At 47.7% G+C, this 18,428-nt stretch overlaps 1 protein-coding gene across 1 annotated transcript; it reads right to left on the bottom strand.

Moving 5' to 3' along the window:
* Positions 1-3,485: 3,485 nt before the first annotated feature.
* Positions 3,486-15,365, bottom strand: LOC149372763 (uncharacterized). Its single transcript, XM_089582517.1, has 8 exons — positions 15,287-15,365; positions 11,521-11,661; positions 10,074-10,168; positions 9,331-9,441; positions 6,566-6,640; positions 6,403-6,477; positions 5,420-5,494; positions 3,486-4,148 (listed from the first exon to the last, which is right to left on the bottom strand). The coding sequence occupies exons 1-8, from the start codon at positions 15,363-15,365 to the stop codon at positions 3,486-3,488; spliced, it is 1,314 nt and encodes a 437-aa protein (XP_089438643.1).
* Positions 15,366-18,428: the final 3,063 nt, after the last annotated feature.

The following is an 18,428-nucleotide window of genomic DNA, read 5'->3' as shown; positions in this document are numbered from 1 at the left end:
CTGAAGGACGACCTGTTGCAGACATGCAGCGGCACCGGCGAGCATGTGCTTCGAGCCGTCTTGAGATGGGTGTCTGTTTCTTTGATCTCTAGAGAGATAGCGACACGGAGGCAGACAGTGCACAGGGCACAGGTCGCTCGCTATAATCATGATACGTTCGTACGCCGGCCACCGATGAATTCTTGAGGGGGGAAGGACAAATCAGCCGTGTCCACCCCCGCTTTGTCGGGCTGCTCAGGGGCAAGCGGGCGACGAGTTGGCGCCGCCGCCGCGCGCTGTCTCCTCCGATCCACGGGAGAGCTCGGTGCGGTAGAAGCGCCGCTTTCAGAACCTTCGGCAAAGGGGATTAGCTGCTTTTGTTCACGGCGACGCAGTCTCCAGAGGCGCCCCCACACCAGCGTTCCTTGCGTCTTCTCCGAAAACCAGCGCCTTTGGTCAACGCAGCCCGATGGCGCCTGCCTGGCTCGCCTGTCACCTCTGGCTGGGCCTCAAATCACAACAGCGCCCATGTACTGTGCGTGTCAGTGCATGGTAAAGAGACCCAGGTGGTCGACATTATCCGAAACTCTGTACTACTCCGTCCCTCATAGCCTGAGTCGTTTTGGGGCTCTGAACCCCATAAAAGCACAAAAACAAATTTTCCGGCCGAATTAGTTGCGGGTGTCCCTTCCCCTCGGAAGTCGCGCGGCGTTCCTTACACCCCAAAAGTGCGCATTCGTGGATATTGTGGCAAGTAAGCCCTTGCACGTGTGCGCGCCTCTGTGTTTGTGCTTCGGTGTTTTTAGTGGCGGGTTGTCAACGAAGGTGAGAACAACCAAGACAGCGGACGAGAAAACGACGAGCGGCGAGCAGTGTGTGTGCGGTTGCTCGACTGTGCGGATGCGCGAGCAAGATGGAGCGAGGTGTATGAAGCTGCGAGCGTGCATTTATCTTGTAAATAAGTTTTCGTTGTATATATAGTCATCTTTTGTTTTCAACGTACTCGTTCAACCATTTTTCCAATCAATATATATGATGACTGTGCACTGAGAGCGTGTAATGAAGCACAGAAATGAATTTATCACCCGTGTAACTACGCAATTCGCCCAGAAAAATCCGAGGCGCCTACAGTTGCTGTTCAAGGAAGACTGACTGAGTGACTGTAGTTGCGTGTTTGTGAACATATTGCGCTGTGTGCTGGTCATCAATTCGGGTGAGTCGAGAACCCGTATGCAGTAAGACTGAGCACTTCGAGTATTGATAGTATCTTTTTGCATTTTTATTAATTTTAATTGTTTCTTTGTTGATAAACTCCAATGTATCTCTACAATCCGCGCTTTAATTTGCTGCTTGTAATTTTCTTTCATGTGTGTATTTTACTTATTTTTTATTTATATATAAATAAATAAATTTACTCCGCAAATAGTGCCTTTTCGCTACGAATATACCCCCCCCCCCCCTCCTCCGGCGCCAACAACCAATGGGCCCCCCCCTGCAAAAAATTCTGCGGACGCCCTTGATCGAACTCCTTACACGTAACCTCGGCACCCTTGCAGAACACGGCCCCCTTAATGGTGACTCTGAGCTTGTCATGTTACGTGAACGGTGCCCTTCAGATTTTTTCTTTCTTAAAGAAAGAAAAGCTCGGGCTTAATTAGTACCCTTGCAGGATCCAGCGTAGCAGAAGTTCCCCACTGAGCGAGTGTCCGACGCGACGCTTTCGTAATAGGAAATCAAGGTGTACCCTCTTATGTCACGTAGAGGTCGACAGGGCGAAGAGATCAGCGGCTGTGAGAGCTTGGAAAAGCTCCAAGAGAACAGTCACGCGCCAGAGTTATCTCGGGAAGGGGGTCCCCGCGTCTGGTGCGGGTAGATACTGGACTACTGCAAACCGTGCGTTTTCGCAAGCGGTGTTACGAGACGGGCTCTCTGCAACACCGGTCGGGAAGCGTGCGGCGGATGTAAAAGAAGATTAGGCGAAAGCCACGTGCATGAGGAGAGCTCAACTGAGCCGCACGCAGTGGTGTGTCCGTAAATATTGCTTATTGTCCACCAAGCTGTGTCCGAGGATGTTTCCCCTGGAATGTTTACTATATTTGTACCCACACCTTTGTTTACAGTGAGTTGCGATGCCGCTCACTCTTTTTGGGCGGCATTGCAACTTGCTGTAAACTGAAGGACAGGAATCAATGGTGCTTTGCGGCATTTCGCCGATTTCAGATAACAGTACTCAAACTGTGTCTTGTCGACATATGCGCCTTACATTACTCGTACATATTTTTTGTGTCATTGCCTGATTACTGGAATAACTGAAATGTTATTTTCTTCCAGCAAACAGTTTCCACGCCAAAATTTTTTTTATGACGAAGAGACCGACTCCTGCATTAACGTGTTCTGCTGGTTCTGCCAACATTGTACACGACTAAGTTAAAATATTTTCCATGTAGATGCCTTAATATTTTTAGAGAAAATTTATGGATACTGTCATACCCAACAATTCTGCACAAGAGCATTTTTCAACGGGAACCGATTTATGAATGCAATTTTTTTACACATTCTAAGATTTCAACATAAAAATCTTATCCGCAGATCTCCCTTGGACAGGCTTGCATTTTTTGTTATTAACGTTTTTGTTGGTGTCAAAAGTGTTCCCCATTGCGTTTCTTAACTCGTGTGATGGAAACACTGTAAAAGAAAGATTTTGCTACACATTGGAAGAATGGACGATTACCTTCATTATTTCCGTGACAATACCTTACAATATTCCAATATTCAAAATTTTTGTCCAAGAATGTTGCACAAAAGAAAGCGCCAGTTACTCTTGCCTATTTTTGAAATTCTTTCTTGTTTTTAATTTAATAAGCTTGGCGCAGGGAAGTTTTTTTTTTGCTAATTTTAAGGTTCTTCAAATAGTTCCCACTCATTTTCTGTCAGATGGCCACCGGGCGCTGTCAGTCAAGCAGTGAAGGCAAAAGCATTACATTGCTAGCTTGCGTGCGTGCCACTAATAATTTCTCGACCACCTGGGGACCGCTGCGGTCGGGTTCGCATCCGGGTACTCCGGCTCGGTAGACGAGCGCCTTAACCTTAGCCTTAACCTTAGCGCCTTAGCCACCGCCGCGGGCAAAAGTAACAGAAACGAGCATGGATATCTTTTACTTAACGAGCATCGTATGTGCACAATATACAGGCAATGGATGTTGGGACTGCTAGTAGACGCTACGGCAGGAAACACTGATTGTAAAAAAAAAAAACGTGCCGTACGAACTAAATTTAACGTCAATTGCACTCATGGTAGGGTGGATCATTGTCACATACGAAAGCACAACAAAGTGTACGACCCTTGTTGGTCTCTACAAATGTGAAACAAATATTTAGAAAAAGTACGACGCGTTGGCAGCACAGAAATTGAGTTGACAGCTTTTGCCATGACATATGCTATTAATATACACGTAACGGTCACATTTAGGGCGAAATTAAAATGGCGCATGGTCTCTATGCAAGGGTTAATAGTTCCTTGTCGAGGTCTCAGGGGCTAGGCGCGGCGCCTTTTCAGAAACCCCAGTTATCGGCCGCGCTGCAGTGTCCATCTCGTCGGCCGTGACATACAGCTTGGAAGAAATAGTGGGTTCTTCGGCCACCGGAACTTCTTTCGCCGCGGGAAGACATATGACCCGGCGCTGGTCAATGGGCTTTCTGCCGTCCCACTCGCCCTCACAGCCCGTGCCTGTCTTCTCCCTGGAATCCATAAACGGTGACGACGGTGCCGTCTTGGTCGTGGAACCGAGGTCGTTGACAGCTGCTCTCGGCAGCGGCACCGGCGGGGCGGGAACCACAGTGTTCTCACCAATGAGCTCACCCCCGTGCTCAGCTGGGTGCTTGAGGTCGCTGTCCGGGTGAGGGTCTTCAGAGGTGGCGGGATTCAGACCGGCAGGCCGGAGCACGGTGGGGCGGGCCAGCTTTGCCTCTCCAATGCCTTCGGCCTGCATCAGCAAGGTGCGCTCCTGGATGGAGTGCAGCGTGGAGCGGCGTCGGGCGTAGGCCGCCTTCCAGGCGGTGATCTGCGTCAAGGACACGCGCGACGCGCTGCTCGTGTCCTGGTCGCTGGTGGCGCCCACTGCTGGTCCGTGCAGGTCCGTGTACTGCTTGAACATGGCCAGCACGAGCATCTGCGTCGTGAGAGCGTGGTGTTTGCAGCTGAAACGCTGGGGTAACGGATAACGCTTCGTAAATGCAAGTGCAGTGTTATGCGTGCCCTGCTGGTACGATTTCTCGCAAGCCAAGTGTGACTGCCAGTTTGCGTGAAGTTTCTTGTCCGTGTAGTATAGGCTATTCAAAGGATACCACATTGTTTCACGTCTGATCGGTACAGCCTCTGAGTTGTGAAAAGGGGCGTGTGGTGCACTTCTTGCCCCGAAAAAATTGATTGTAACGATCAATTCATGCCGAAGCGGCAGCATTTTCTGTAATATTGCGGCTTTTCCTGTCAATCCGTCAGAAGTGGTAAAATCACTAGTTACAAAACAAATATCACAACGCGCTCGAGCTGCCCGTGGAATCATTTCGCTGGTCCGTGGAATCATTTCGCTGGTCCTTTGGTAATACACTGTTCGCCTTGGTTTCTAGGTTCGTTTTGGACATTTATTTATTTATTTTTTCGCCGCGTCAATAGGCATTACACTGCGGGTGAGCCTAAGCGGGGAAGGGGGCGGGGGGTGTACAGAAAACGCAGTTGACGTTAGCGGTGCCATCCACTTAACTTTCTATACCAGGCCAAGAAATATGAATAAAATAAGATCTGGAACATAAGTCATAGAAGTACAAACAGCATTGGAGATGTGAAAAACGTTATTGAGATTCAAGCCTGTTGCAACACGACAAGATACCTGGAGAAATCTGGCATAATATTTGGCTTAACAGATGACGTCTGTGTGCCCCCGTTGTCACAGAATATAGCCTATAACTCCCCTCTTCCCACACGAGCCTTTAAAAAAAAAATCATCCAACATATAATCAAGAGCCACACGATCAAGCACCTTTACAAGTTCTACGAAAGTGGCTGAAATGAGGAGGAATAAGGGAAACGCCTTTCATCTCATATGACGCCACTGTTTTTCGCCCACCTTAACACGCAAGACTTCTTGAACGAGAAAAGCCCGAGGTCAGCTCATAAGACCCTTTCTCTCACTCGCTTCTTTCTGTCTCACTCTCCCACTAGTGCACTGCATTCAGACAGCACTTACGGGCTATTCTCAACACCACAAAGAAAGCGGCGACCTCGGCTGGAAACCAATAAATCTACTTCCGTGGGTCTGTTGAAAGCTCAGCGTGCAAAATATCGTAAGTTAACCCTTGAATTTTCATACGGAACTTTTCCACTTCCATATAAACTTAACCTCTGACGGATGGCCTCTGTGAAAAGAGGGATGCAGTTGCTTACCTTAAGCATCGCCACGAGAAAAATTTGCAGAAGCGATGACTTTAGGTGAATTGTCTGTAACGAGAGCAAGCCACGCTTTGCTCAATTTCGTTTAGGCGACGCTATCCAGTAATTCTCCTCAGAAAAGGGTGTGAGTTAGTGTGAATGATGCACATCATTTTGAGATACAATACCGAAGTAAAAAGCTGTAGTCAAATGAAGTTATAATAAAATTCAAGTACTGCTGAACCTTGAGTTTATGAAGTGTCTTCACAATGATAAATACTCCTACAGAGTGATTGACCAGCCTTTCAGATGCCTCTCGTCTGTTCACTTCATCTATTTTTCTCTTGCGAGATGATAAACTGTTGGTGTAAAGTTACTGCGGTACTTTCTATCGATAGGCTTTCATGGGATGGCATTATGAATCAAAGCCGTTCGAATAAACGAAAAGCTACGAAACAGCAACGATAATCAACGTTGCAAGAGTGAAGGTTAGGGCGAATCGCTCATTTAGTAGTCGAAAAAGCTATCTTTGCCAATCCTTTTCTTTATTTTCATTTCTCAAATACTTGCTGACAAGCATGCACATAAAAAAGAGTGCTGGTGGCCAGAGTAAGGGAACGTGTTTTCTTTTTTCACGAATACGTAGCTCTGAAGCAATATTAGACATACAGCCATGGTAAAGAGAACCATTTCTTGCAAAAAGTTGTTTAATTTTAAGAACTGTAGTTACACCGTGAGCCATGACTCAAATTTGGCTACACCGTATAAATATGTGTTGCTAATCTCTGCAGTCCGAGCTAATGAAACAGTTCTTTGGCTTGGATTTCGCGAAACATAAGTTTCGCGCTTTATCCGAGTCTTTGCATTTCACTGCTATGAAGATTGTGTCACCTCGGACGGCTGTCAAATCAGATACGTAGTACGCTGCAGCAGAAGGTCAATGTAGCCGGGTCAAACAGCAACGTGGGTAAGACGTCAGATAAAGGTTGCGTACAAACCTGTGTAAAGGCCATGACCTTGCGAGGATACGACTCTCTCGTGCTAATAATGACTTCAACCGTGGTCACGTCGTCCTGCGCATAATTCAAGGCAAGTTAATTTGCAAGCGCTGAAATGCGCGTTAGTCGCAGAAGAGCTATATATACACGTAGTCTTCCTCACCGAATGAACGCCGCCGTGATCTGAAGGGTATCCCTCCATCTCGTTGGGTTGCGTGTAGTCCCACGGCAGGGTCGTCTTCAGTGACGCGCAAAAAAAGATGTTAGAAACAAATTCTCACCAAGACTGAGTTTAACGAAGAGCTATAACTGAAGAATGCCCCGTCTAAAATATGAAATAAGAAAAGGAAATAGACGATTGGTGCTTACAGCTTCCTCTGTGGTTTCCGAAGCGCTTTTCAAAGCCCTGTAGCCCTTGAAAAGAAAACAAAAAAGGACAAGGTTCTAAGTTAACATTTTAAAGCGAAAGCTTCATTATGGGACCTCGTGCTTCGATCACCGGATGCCTAGTTTTGACCTTCAGCTCAGTTAGAGGTCAAACCATGAAAAAGAGAAAAAAAATTACATCACTATACATGACTGGGAGTCGAGTAGAACCTGCGGCTACGGGAATAGATCTCCTTTAAGGGCCGCTCAGTGAGACCACTAGGCTATCGCCGCAGCCAACACGCCTCCTGTTAAACTGCACCACACTCTCGCGCTGTGCAATGGAGAGTGTAGTCTTCATCAGCTTCCATCTGCTCCGTTGCGCGGCACTGCCTGCTCACCGTCGTCTTCTACGGAGCACAAATGAGTGCTTTCGCTCCGATTCGAATGTAGTAAACATTCTCTGCAGTTTTCAAGGTGGTGCACGTTCGCCGCTCTTTTCCTGCCTAAGAGTAAGCGCTGTGTGCTCATTCTGTGACTGACCAAGGGGAGCGCCAAGACAGCGTACAACATGGGGTCACGTGAGAGGAGTTGCCGCGGAGGAAGCACACAGATACATACGAAATATTGCCTTGCATCTAAAAGTACGCTGATCAGAACAACGTAAACACACTCCGTGTTGACATACTGTTGCTCTTAATCACTGGTTGCCCATGCAAATATCAAACAGCCCTGCGGATCGCTCCGCCCAAATTCGCTGCGGATGCGTTGCGTGTGACTGAGAGAAATTCGCACAGCGATATCACCGACTGCATCGGATATTTTCGTTTAGTCGCAGCATCTGGAACGGCTCTTATGAGTGCTTTTGCAAGCGCGTCGGCATTCCTCAGCTGGCTCTATTAAAAACAAAATCGAATATTTCAGGCTTGCGCGATTAGATCAAATCTCCGGCGGAAAACATGTTGTTATTGTGGTCGCTAATGTTGCTGCCCCGTCAGGTGACTTTGAGCCGAGCCTTTACTCTTATGCTCGTCTTATTTGGTTCTCATTTGGTCCCTTGCTCGCACGAAGCGAAAACACATATAAGGCAGTGCAGATAATCAATTTCTCCGTAATTTATGTTTTAGAGCCTCACTGAAGCTTTCACGGCTTTCGTTTGGTCCAAAAGAAACAATAAAAGCAAGTTTTATACTGAAAATGTGTTCTTTAAAAACACGACGCCAATTACCTGTCCTGCATTCCCAATAAGTCCCTTTCAATAAGCTTGCCAACAAGCCCTGCTGTGAATTCCCCTGGAGCTGGAAAGCATTTCTTGAGAAAGGGAAAAAAATAAGTATGCGCTTCGAGCGGCACTTGCGTCATCGTGTGTTTAATAAGACTGACGAGGTGAACCGGACTGACCACTGATGACGCCATATAACGCTTTCTTTTTTTCGTGGTCGTTGGAAAGTTCCACCGAGCGGCTTGCATCGACTGTATATATTTTGGTGTAAGCCTGATGTTCTCTTTATTTTTTATTCCACAAGGAAAAGCTCCGAAGCCAGTAAAACCAGAGGACCAGCGTGTCCCTCACGCGGGTGCTGTCACACGAACTCGTGTCATGGCCGACGTGAGTTGAGTAACAATAGTGAATCACAAGAATTGTGTAAGCGTCATAGGACACGTCTGCTATAACGGTGAAAGCTTTTTTTTTTTGTAGATCGCAGGATGTTTAACAGTCAAAGAACAGCATTTCCGAAGACACTTCATTCGGGGAGTAGGTAAGGATCAAGTTTGTTTTCGTTTTTATTTTACCTCACTGCTCCACGTATAGTCCTTTAAAGCTTTTTGTATTTTGAAGCTTTTATTGGAAAGTTCCAAAGACCATTCCATTACCTGAGTGATGAAGTCAGGCCACAGGAATGCCACTATTTAAATTACGATTACTCACCAGAGAGCAAGCATGCAAGAAACGTGAATGCAGTGCCGTTATGATTGTTATCTACTAGTTATCAGCTGGAACTCATAATAAGTATTGTTACTAAACCTTAATGCTTTAATACATTTCATCCTTGTAAAAATTTCAAACTTGCATTAAGTTCATTTTAAATATGTGCTTCCTAATTTGAAATCCACTCCACTCTGGCGGATTACCATAAATACATGCGACTTAACACCGTTCCAGCTTCGAGTTGTCGATCAATTCGGCAGCCTTGCTATCTGCTAGCCGTCCCGGTGAGCTTAGCTGGTAGAGCGACTGCCCCTTATATGCAGTGGCCCAGATTCTAGTCCCTGACTTGTACAATTTCTGTGAAAGCTGTACAGATGTTGCTAGTAGCCGTATGGCTGCGCACAGGTAGATGGCAGTAAGCGATTATTGCCTTATTTGAAATGCACTATATACCCATACGGATTCCACTGAATACACTGCACTAGTCTAAAGTTTAGCTACAGCAATGTTTAAAATATTTATGCTGTAACCGATTGAAAGAGGGCTGACAAATATGAATCGCACTGTGGCGCCACTGAGCATCATGGTGCGTTTTATTGTGCTCCGATGCGTGTCTGTTTGGTCAGGCTTACCTCGTTGGTAACGGTCTGAACCAGGTAATACAGCGCGACGTCGCACACTAAGGTGACCACGATGTCGAATGCATTCCAGAGCAAGAACGCCTTCACGCATGCCTGGTTTCCCTGCGAAATCCGACGGTACGTCTCATATGAGTCAATCACGGAACCTAGCGCGCACTACCATTCTTCCATGGAGTCATGAAGACTGCAGTCTCCATGACTTGTACAGACCGCATGCGGGCCTAATAACATTGGTTCATATGCAATTATACATGATGACAGGTGATTTTGTTATAAATCAAGGTATGACTTGAGGTAACTTTCCCATGATAGGAAAGTAAAAATTCACACTTTTTTTCTCTCCATTACAAAAACCACCGAATTCTGAACCGTAATGACGAATTGCGAGCTATGGAAGGTATGCCAAAACGACGGTTTCGACCAGTCTGTTCAGGACCTTTTAGGCAGCGGACAATACAGCTTGAGAGATAAACTACGAGAACACAAAACGCATACCAATACATGCGGACACCTTCATGTCATTGCTCTTTCTTCGCGCCTTATCTTTTCTTTTTTCAGTGGTGCATAGCATAACGCCAACTGCAATTAGTGGGATTACTAGAAGAAAAGAAATGCAGAAAATGCTGTTAAGCCCTTTTTCATGCCTTTTTGCCCACTGTCCAGATCATTACTGTCTGTGGATGCTAATGTCGAAATAAACTGAATAGGAATGGGTTCGATTTGGTGCAACTTACGGTGCACTGGGAGCACAGGAAGACCACGTCGGAGATGCAGCTCAGAGTGGAGGAGAATATGGTTACGTACAGCACGGCAGCCAAGGCGGCCAGGCCTGCGACACATTTAAGGCGAAGCCCAAAAGGAAGAGACTTTGTGAGATGGACTGTACAGGAAGCACAATAAAGGGACGTGTTAACTTTGTCCCACCAAATCAGCGCAGTTTTGTGAGGCAGACGACAGCCTTTATCTAAGATCACAGGCCAAAATCATAAAGCTCTAAACAGAAGGAACGGCCCGTATTTGGTTGGGGCACTGGCAATATCGAGATTGGATACGGAGATGCATAGTCAGCCAACCTAGAAACAGCTCTTGCGCGCAAAAATTACTCCTTTCAGCCCATTGGTCGACTCATGCAAATTCTATTAACTCCACAACGCTTTACGGTTGCAGTAGGACAGAATGCAGCCATCATTAAGTCACTATAAAGCATTCACTAAATCGACGAATCGACTCGGATGAATGCTGGACGGGTCGGAAATAGAGTATTGAAAATAATGTGCTAAAGTGCACTGAAATCTTCGTAATCCAGTTATATGATCTACTGCGCGAGAACTGCAGTTACAAGTAAAGGCGAACGCTATGTCTGCTCAAACGCACAGTAACCGTTCACTTCCTGCATGACAAGAATATATGAAGCCTGCTGCTTGAAAAAATTAAAACCATGTGATGATAACTGATGGCTGCGGTTTCCAGCGCTTCTTGTAGTTAGACTGCACAGTTTAGGAATTTTACTATTGGTGGTGTTGTGCAGTAGTAGCAGTAGTAGTAATGGTTTATTACTACAACAAAAAAGGAAGGAAAAGATGACGCCAGGCGGGGCAATTGCCATCTAATATCTTAAGCACCCGAGAAGCAGCCGGCGGAAATAAAGGGAGAATGAGAGGATAGCAAGGAGAACTACAGAGGGGAGCGTTAGAGTGAAGGGAAAGAGGAGAGTTTTATACATTACTTACAATATTTACAAAACATAAAAAGGCGAACAAGTTTCGCAGCTCGCACGGGAGTGTCCAGGCACTGTCCGAATAATAACCGAGTGCGAACGACCGCTGCATATATTTACAGTACAGTTGCGTCTCCTTCATATCTGCTTTTCACATCTTGCAGAACATTTGAGGCCTTGCACGTCTTCTTTCATCTCGAAAACAAAAAGGTGTTATCGGCATTAGGTAAGGAGCAACTTCGTGTAGTGCAGATATATGCTTCCGTTAGTGTGCCTCATCCACATCTCTTACAAGCTTACGTCAAAGGCGTGTACTTGGTAACAAAAAGCGACTCGCGCTCTTGTACCGGGTTATGTGTGCGTTAGTGTGACACACTATCAAATTTTTCATACCCAGCGCCATAGTCCCAATAAAACCAAATTAGAGGAACGCTGAAAAGCTATCGAGCGTCACGGGTACTCACCACGGAAGGTGTTCGTGTGCTCGCTACGCATGTTCATACGGAGCCGGTTTCCTTGCGCAAGTGCTTTTGAGTTCTCTAGGACCAGATAACAGTTGGTGCACTGAAGAAAAAAGAAAAAAAAAACAAGACAGATGTACAACTCTAGCCAGCGAATGCAGCTTACTGACACGCACTTGCATATCAGTGCTCGAGATTAATTAATATATTACGCCAGAGAAAGCACATATTTATTCTACACTTGCTTAACTTCAACTATATTTACTAAGAGAAAAGTACGCCTAAAATGTGCTCATCGAAAGGGTAACACACAAACAAATTTGTATCAACCGCCGCCGCGGTGGCTCAGCGGCTATGGTGCTCGGCTGCTGACCCAAAAGACGCGGGTTCGATCCCGGCCGCGGCGGCTAGAATTTCTTTGGAGGAGAAATTCTAGAGGCCCGTGTACTGTGCGATGTCAGTGCACGTTAAAGAACCCCAGGTGGTCGAAATTTCCGGAGCCCTCCACTATGGCGTCTCTCATAGCCTTAGTCGCTTTGGGACGTTAAACCCCATAAACCAAACCAAATTTGTATCAAGCATGCGCTGGGCCCCAGGTGCTCTAGACATTCAAGCTCTTTTTCAGATGAGAGAGGAGAGGCTACACTGGCCCAAATTTCTAGTCCAATAAAAAGAGGAAAGGAGTTCGAAAATATATCACTTTATTTGTCCTGTCCTCGGTTGCTCGTCCTGCTTCCTTTCGCTGTCGATGTGACCTCCCTTTAGTATACTTAGCTAGCTTTCCTTTGCAGCAGTTTGGCTGCGCTCGGGTGGATGTCAATGAGTAATTACTCCCTGATTGGAGTTCAGAAAGCTGACCATCCCATTTTGTTTCCCCAAACTACCGTTCTGTTATGCAGAAAAGAAAAAAAAAACAATGATAATTGTCGTTCATGGCCGTAGTCACTGCAAAATGGGGATCCAGGACTGAACGTTCTACAGAGGACGTCTTCAGTTAGTAATTTTTTTTTAATCAATACGCGAGGTTCTCAACGCGCCTCTATGACGGTTCTGTTAATGAAACCCATGAAGCAATTCGCAAAAATATACTATAGTGCAAAAGTGCGCCTAACAAAATTTTAGTTGTACCATGCCGAAACGACGATAACATATTGTGACAGCGACCGGTTTAAGCATAGGATACATAGCTGGTATTGACTGATTTATACTTGCCAAAGATAAAATATGCGGTAAAAAGAAAGGAGGCAAGTTGAACAAGGGGCGGGTGGTAGACAAGCCTACGTTGGCCAATGTTTCGACAAAATGACTTTTCTGTCGTCTGGCCCACTTGTCGAAATATAAGGTATAGGCACTGATGCTAGAGGCAGTTTAAGGGGGGAGGGTCAATGGCGGCAGTGCCCCCCCTCCCCACCAGACACACCATATGCCAGAAGTTTTGCATAGAAAAACCATGCTCAAGCCCATATTTTCAGCAAAAAAGTCTACGAAATACATGACTAAAATGGACCGCCTCCCCCCCGCCTTTGCTCGAAGAGTGACCCATAGATCAGCCCCGACTGATGAATGCCGTAACAGAGAACTCGCGTTTAATTTCGTCCTGCTAGGATTCTGCAATGGACACGTAAGAGTTAAAACACGGGCGTTTTTGCAGTTCGCATCTATGGGTGTGCGGCCGGCGCGGCTACGATCGAACACTTCGACTCAGGCTCCCTACAGGTGAACGTCAATAAGCCACAGCTACGGGTAACTTATACATTAGTCAAACTGACGACACAGCCGCTACAATTTGCATTTCAGCCTTCCTTTCCACACGGCGTTCAGGCAAAAATTAAAATAAAGAGCGATCAGCATGGTGCTTGGCATCCTGACCCGAAAAACGCGGGTTCGATCCCTGCCGCGGCGGTTGAATTTCTTTGAAGGAGAAATTCTAGAGGCCCGTGTACTGTGCGATGTCAGTGCACGTTAAAGAACCCCAGGTGGTCGAAATTTCCGGAGCCCTCCACTACGGCGTCTCTCATAGCCTTAGTCGCTTTGGGACGTTAAACCCCATAAACCAAACCAAACCATAAAATTTGCGGAGACATATATGATCCAAGTCTATCAGAAAATCCGGCGAAGCGCCAACATAGTGTCGTCCAAGTGCGCAGCAATGTGTCTTACAAAACAGCCCACGACGATGATATTGAGAACGACCGCCCTCGCCATGGAAGCCCGGGTCTGTGCTTCCGCTTCGGTCGCAGCCTTACGTCGAAGACCTGGCGTAAACGCTTCGCAGTGTCGCTTGCACCGCGTCACAGCCGGCGCCGATTTGCCCTGCTGGAACGAGACATGGCGTTGAAGTGGTGGTGATGGCGCTGTGCGTTGACTGTCCAGAAAGAAAGAAAAAGAAACAGACAATGCGGCTGCATAATTCAAGGCAAAAGCCTTTAATGGCTCATACTGTGGTCCATTAACAAAGCGTGTCACACGCGTTTAACTCGGGAATTAAAAAGGATAGAGGAAAACCGATGGTTGCTTCAGATAGAGGAGGAAGAAATGAACCTAGAAGCCAAGTTTGATGACTGTAGATTAATTAGATAAATAATTATAGACAAGAAATGTAAAAATTGCGTCGAAATAGCGCGGACGTCGATATAGCCACGGCAACGGCATGACGTCACATCCACCGGAAGTCGTCAATGAATGGTCGGTAAAATGTCAGATTTGAGTCAAATTAGAGGAAAAAAATTTAATTAAACGTAATTAATACTTAAAATCAACGAAGGATATATAATTAGGGTATCGATATAGCCACGAGAACGGTGTGACGTCACATCCACCGGAGGTCGTCACGGCATAGTGTCCTCAGCTTTCGCCTCTCAACACTTTAGTCGCCAAAGTGTCCTCGCAGATATTTTTGAAGTTTTTTTTTAAATTCGCGTATTTATCACAACATTCTAGAAATTTGGCCATCCTCAAAGTGCTCAGACAAAAAAAGAAACTTGTGATTTATTTATTTACTTAGCCATTTAGTTATTTTTTTCTTCACATACTCTAATGTTTTATTAACAATGTTGTGATTACCAATTGTTTTCTTTTGTATTTCGAGGCAGTTCTGGGGCTTCTGCAGAACTGATTGCCTTCAGTGCCTCCATTGTGTTGTTCCTTACCTTCTCCACTCCTCCGAAATGCTTCGTTTCAAATTCCCTATTGAGTCTTGAAAGCATATAACTATCGTAGAGGGAAATTATGGGAAGTAGATGCGGAAGAGGACCGCTGTAATCCCGTGTTTTTCGTCAGAAAGTGCTGCGGGACCTTCCAGTCGGTTCTCGCACAGCCGGTGAGAGTGTAGGAAGCGTATGCCTTAGCAGCCGCTGCCTTCACGTCAGATTTGCTTCCAATGGCGGCTGTCACCGAATCTTTCCACTAAGCCGTAGCCTAGTTTAGCCACTAGCATTTTCTTTAGTGGCAGCTTCGTCACCCAACTGTGCTTAATTAATGTAAACAAACGTATATGTGACGAAAAATGTCCCCGCGTCTCAACATCTCGCCGGGTCAACGAGCCCTTGAGGGAACGTAGCCGCCAAGAAAGAAACAAAACCTCCGAAGAAATTTACAACGAAGCTGAGAGGACTTCATGTCATTACTGCGGCAACCCTGGCTGGAACGCTTCGCCTGCCAATAAAGCAAGCGATCTCGCTTCGATCTCGAGTGACTTGACGTGGAAAGTGCGAGATGCGCTATTTGCAGCGAGCATAGGCTGCAAATGACGCATTTTCCTGCCGCCAACCTGTTAGCAGGAGCAGCATGTCTTCAAGAATTTCCACTCGCCTCTTGAAGCCATGTTCTACTGATCCGTTGTTTTTCATTTTATTGCGAAAGCAATACTACACTCATGAACGGCCTTTCGCGTAGCGGCGGCCGGTAGCCACGTTTGACCTTTAGAATGACCTCTGACGTCATACCAGGGTGAGAGATAGGCTACCAAGTCGAGTCGTCGCGCAGCGGCGGCCGGCAGCCACGCGTGACATTTAGAGTGACCTCTGACGTCATGACATGCCTAGTGACGTCATAGCGTGACGTCATACTAGGGTGAGAGATGGGCTACCAAGTCCAGTCGTCGCGCAGCGGCGGCCGGTAACCACGCGTGACCTGTAGACGCGGCGCACCGCGTTCCTTCCGTTAGAGGCTCTGCGCTTGCTTTCGCAACCTACCAGGCTTAACCAAAGCTAAGCCCCCGCCAATTTTTGAAGTCAGAGAAGTGTGGACCACACAGGAGGCCTAGTGGTATAGAGCATCCGCCTCGCGTAGGTGCAGGGCTACAAATGGGCTTTACCCGTATTTAGAGCTTCGGCGCATCGACGGTCCGTCGAAAGGGGATGGCCGGATAGAGCCTTCTCCCAAATATTCTATCCCTGAAAAGCCGAGCACCAGGTCGGAAAAAAATTCGTACTCGCTGAAAAACCGGTAAGTGCCCGGCGGCGCTAGGGATCAGCACCTCCCACATGCGAGGCGGATGCTCAGACGAGTACGTCAACGCTGCGGTGTTTTTTTAATTATTTTCCTATTTCTTTCACCTTACCTGTGGAAAGGAAAAAAAAGGAGAGAAGCAGAAAGGAAAGAAGGAGTTGTAATAGCTTTCCAGAAATGGAGCGGCTTTGTTTCTCCAGCGGCGGCCCTGCTACAGAAATCTGAGCCGTAGGCACCAGCCAGATGGCCTGGACTCAAGTGGCCAGTTATATTGTGTCGCGTGAAGTTAGTGATGGCGCAGTTACGTTAACGTTGTGACCGATGCCGCGAGAATCTTTTAGTATCGTGTCTTTAAGTTTAAGCTTCGGCTTTGTCCGGAGTAAGTACTACGTGCTTATTTGCTCGTCGGGCGAGTACAGGCTCGCTATCTGTTTAGAAGCCTCGACCTTCATCATGAAGCGGTTAGATGTGTATGGCTGCCCTCTGACATAGACTGCCACCATATAATACCGCAACTTCTGTGATTTGACTCATTTGTACGATTCACTGATCAGCGACATGACATGCTTCCTTGCCCAAATAATGGCATTTTGCAGTGTTCGATTGATCGTGCCCGCAAACATCACACCATTCCGCTGCATCAACGGCCATGGTGTCCGGAAACTATGACCCTCAGTAGGGGAGTTTTCGAATAGGGGACCCAATCTATTAGCTAGGGGAATAGCGGGCCGCCAGCGCGCATGCGCAGAACAATAACGCCTCTTCGATTACTGCCCTGCGCAAACGTTGGAGCCCCGCTATTCCCGCATCCCCTAATCGACAGGGTCCCCTCCATTCTAAAACTCCCCTGTGTTTATCTTAGCATAGCGAGGCAAATCTTCGTCCTGTCTAGCTTCCAAATAATCTACAGGATGCACTCAAATATGTACGCAGTTACAGCATGCCTAGAACTAGCTACTGGCATCGTCTCTGCGACGTATGCCGATCAATATACCGATCAAACTTGCCTGCTTAGTCAAAACATGCATTACATAGTTGCAAAGGCCACAACGAGGGGACAAGTCGGCATGACAAATACAGCACTTTTGCTTTAGTGATCGCTTAAGTTGAGCCCATATGCATACGCGGGACACTCTGCAGTGCGCACACAGTGTTTCAAGCAACGTGCCGATTGCTGCACGCAGTACACAAAACGTCTGCAGCCCTCTCCGACTACGCCGTATATTGACCGCCACTGCATTCCGCACATCAGCGCTCACAGCAGTTTTCTCAGACGCCGTACATAGGCGCAACGCCTATAGCCTCTATCCAGGCGACATCAGGTAGAACGTAAAGTTACTCGGCTGAGGGTTTCGGTTTATCCTGCGGCACGTCCTTAGTGCTGACTGGTTGCTGCGGCTCTTCATGTAACTTCGTCGGCGCTAAAGGCTGCGGGAGGTCCTCTGGCATAGCGGGCTCTTGCGCCTGCTGCGGTTGCTGAGGTGTGGTTGCAGCCGGAGGCGAATCTTTAGAGCTAGCTGGCTGTTTAGGCTCCAGCGGCTCCGGCAGGATATCTGCAGCTTGCGGCGCACCTTCAGCAACTCTTTCTGGCAAGCGTGGTTCCTCCACTGGTTCTGCAGCTGGCGGCAGACGTTCGGAGCTCGGAGGCCGCGCCTGCAGTCCATGCACTCCCGGCAATGTTCGGTACTGCCTAATGCCTCCTAGAATCGCATGTGTCGGCAGGTCTCGAGCCTTGATTTTAGCGGCTGACTCACCAAACCGCAAGAAGAATGGTTCGCTCCTCCGCCGCGTTTGTTGCGGTGGCGGCGGCAGTGGCGGCGGGGGTGGGGGTATCGATGGCGGTGGGGACGACGGCATCGGCGGCTCCCCAACTACGTCTTCTTGCGATTTTACAGTTTGGGGAGGCACTCCCTCGGCGGAGTGTAGCGGCCTCTCGAGCTGCGCTTTGTCCGCCACCACAGGAGTGAATCTGGCTTTTATGAGCACAGACTGCAGGGCTTTTAGTCTGGGATCCGGCCGCGGCTCGGGCCTGTGCTGGTCATCCTTTTCACCAGCCGGTCTTCGCGCCGTTCCTTCCGTGGGCGTTGACAGCAAGGGCTGCGGTCGCACTGTCCCTTCAGCGCCGATGGCTGGCCCCATGGGTCGAACATATTCAAAACCGGCACGATCTTTCAATAGTAGTGGCAGCGGCAATGAAGGACCTGCTTGCATACCTGGTCCCCTGAGACGGAAGTAGTTGAAGCCTGCAGGAGGAGTGTCCGATTTTGCGACGCGCTGTATTCCCGCCGAAACGTTGGAAAAGTGCGGTCTCGGCGATCGTATTTGCAGCTGCAACTGCCTGTCGACTTGAGCGGCAACGCACCGCACCCAAGGAGCCCGTGGGCCGCTTGCGCTGGTCTGCAGCGGTCGTCTAGGAGAGGAAGGAACCCGAGCCGACGCTCCGTCCGGTCTCCGTGCTCCGA

Source organism: Amblyomma mixtum, chromosome 1 (genome assembly GCF_055824585.1).
Source record: "Amblyomma mixtum isolate Tamu chromosome 1, ASM5582458v1, whole genome shotgun sequence".
NCBI classification, from domain to species: domain Eukaryota; kingdom Metazoa; phylum Arthropoda; class Arachnida; order Ixodida; family Ixodidae; genus Amblyomma; species Amblyomma mixtum.
The sequence above is the reverse complement of the archived record's forward strand: the minus strand, read 5'-3'. Positions and strand labels throughout refer to the sequence as shown.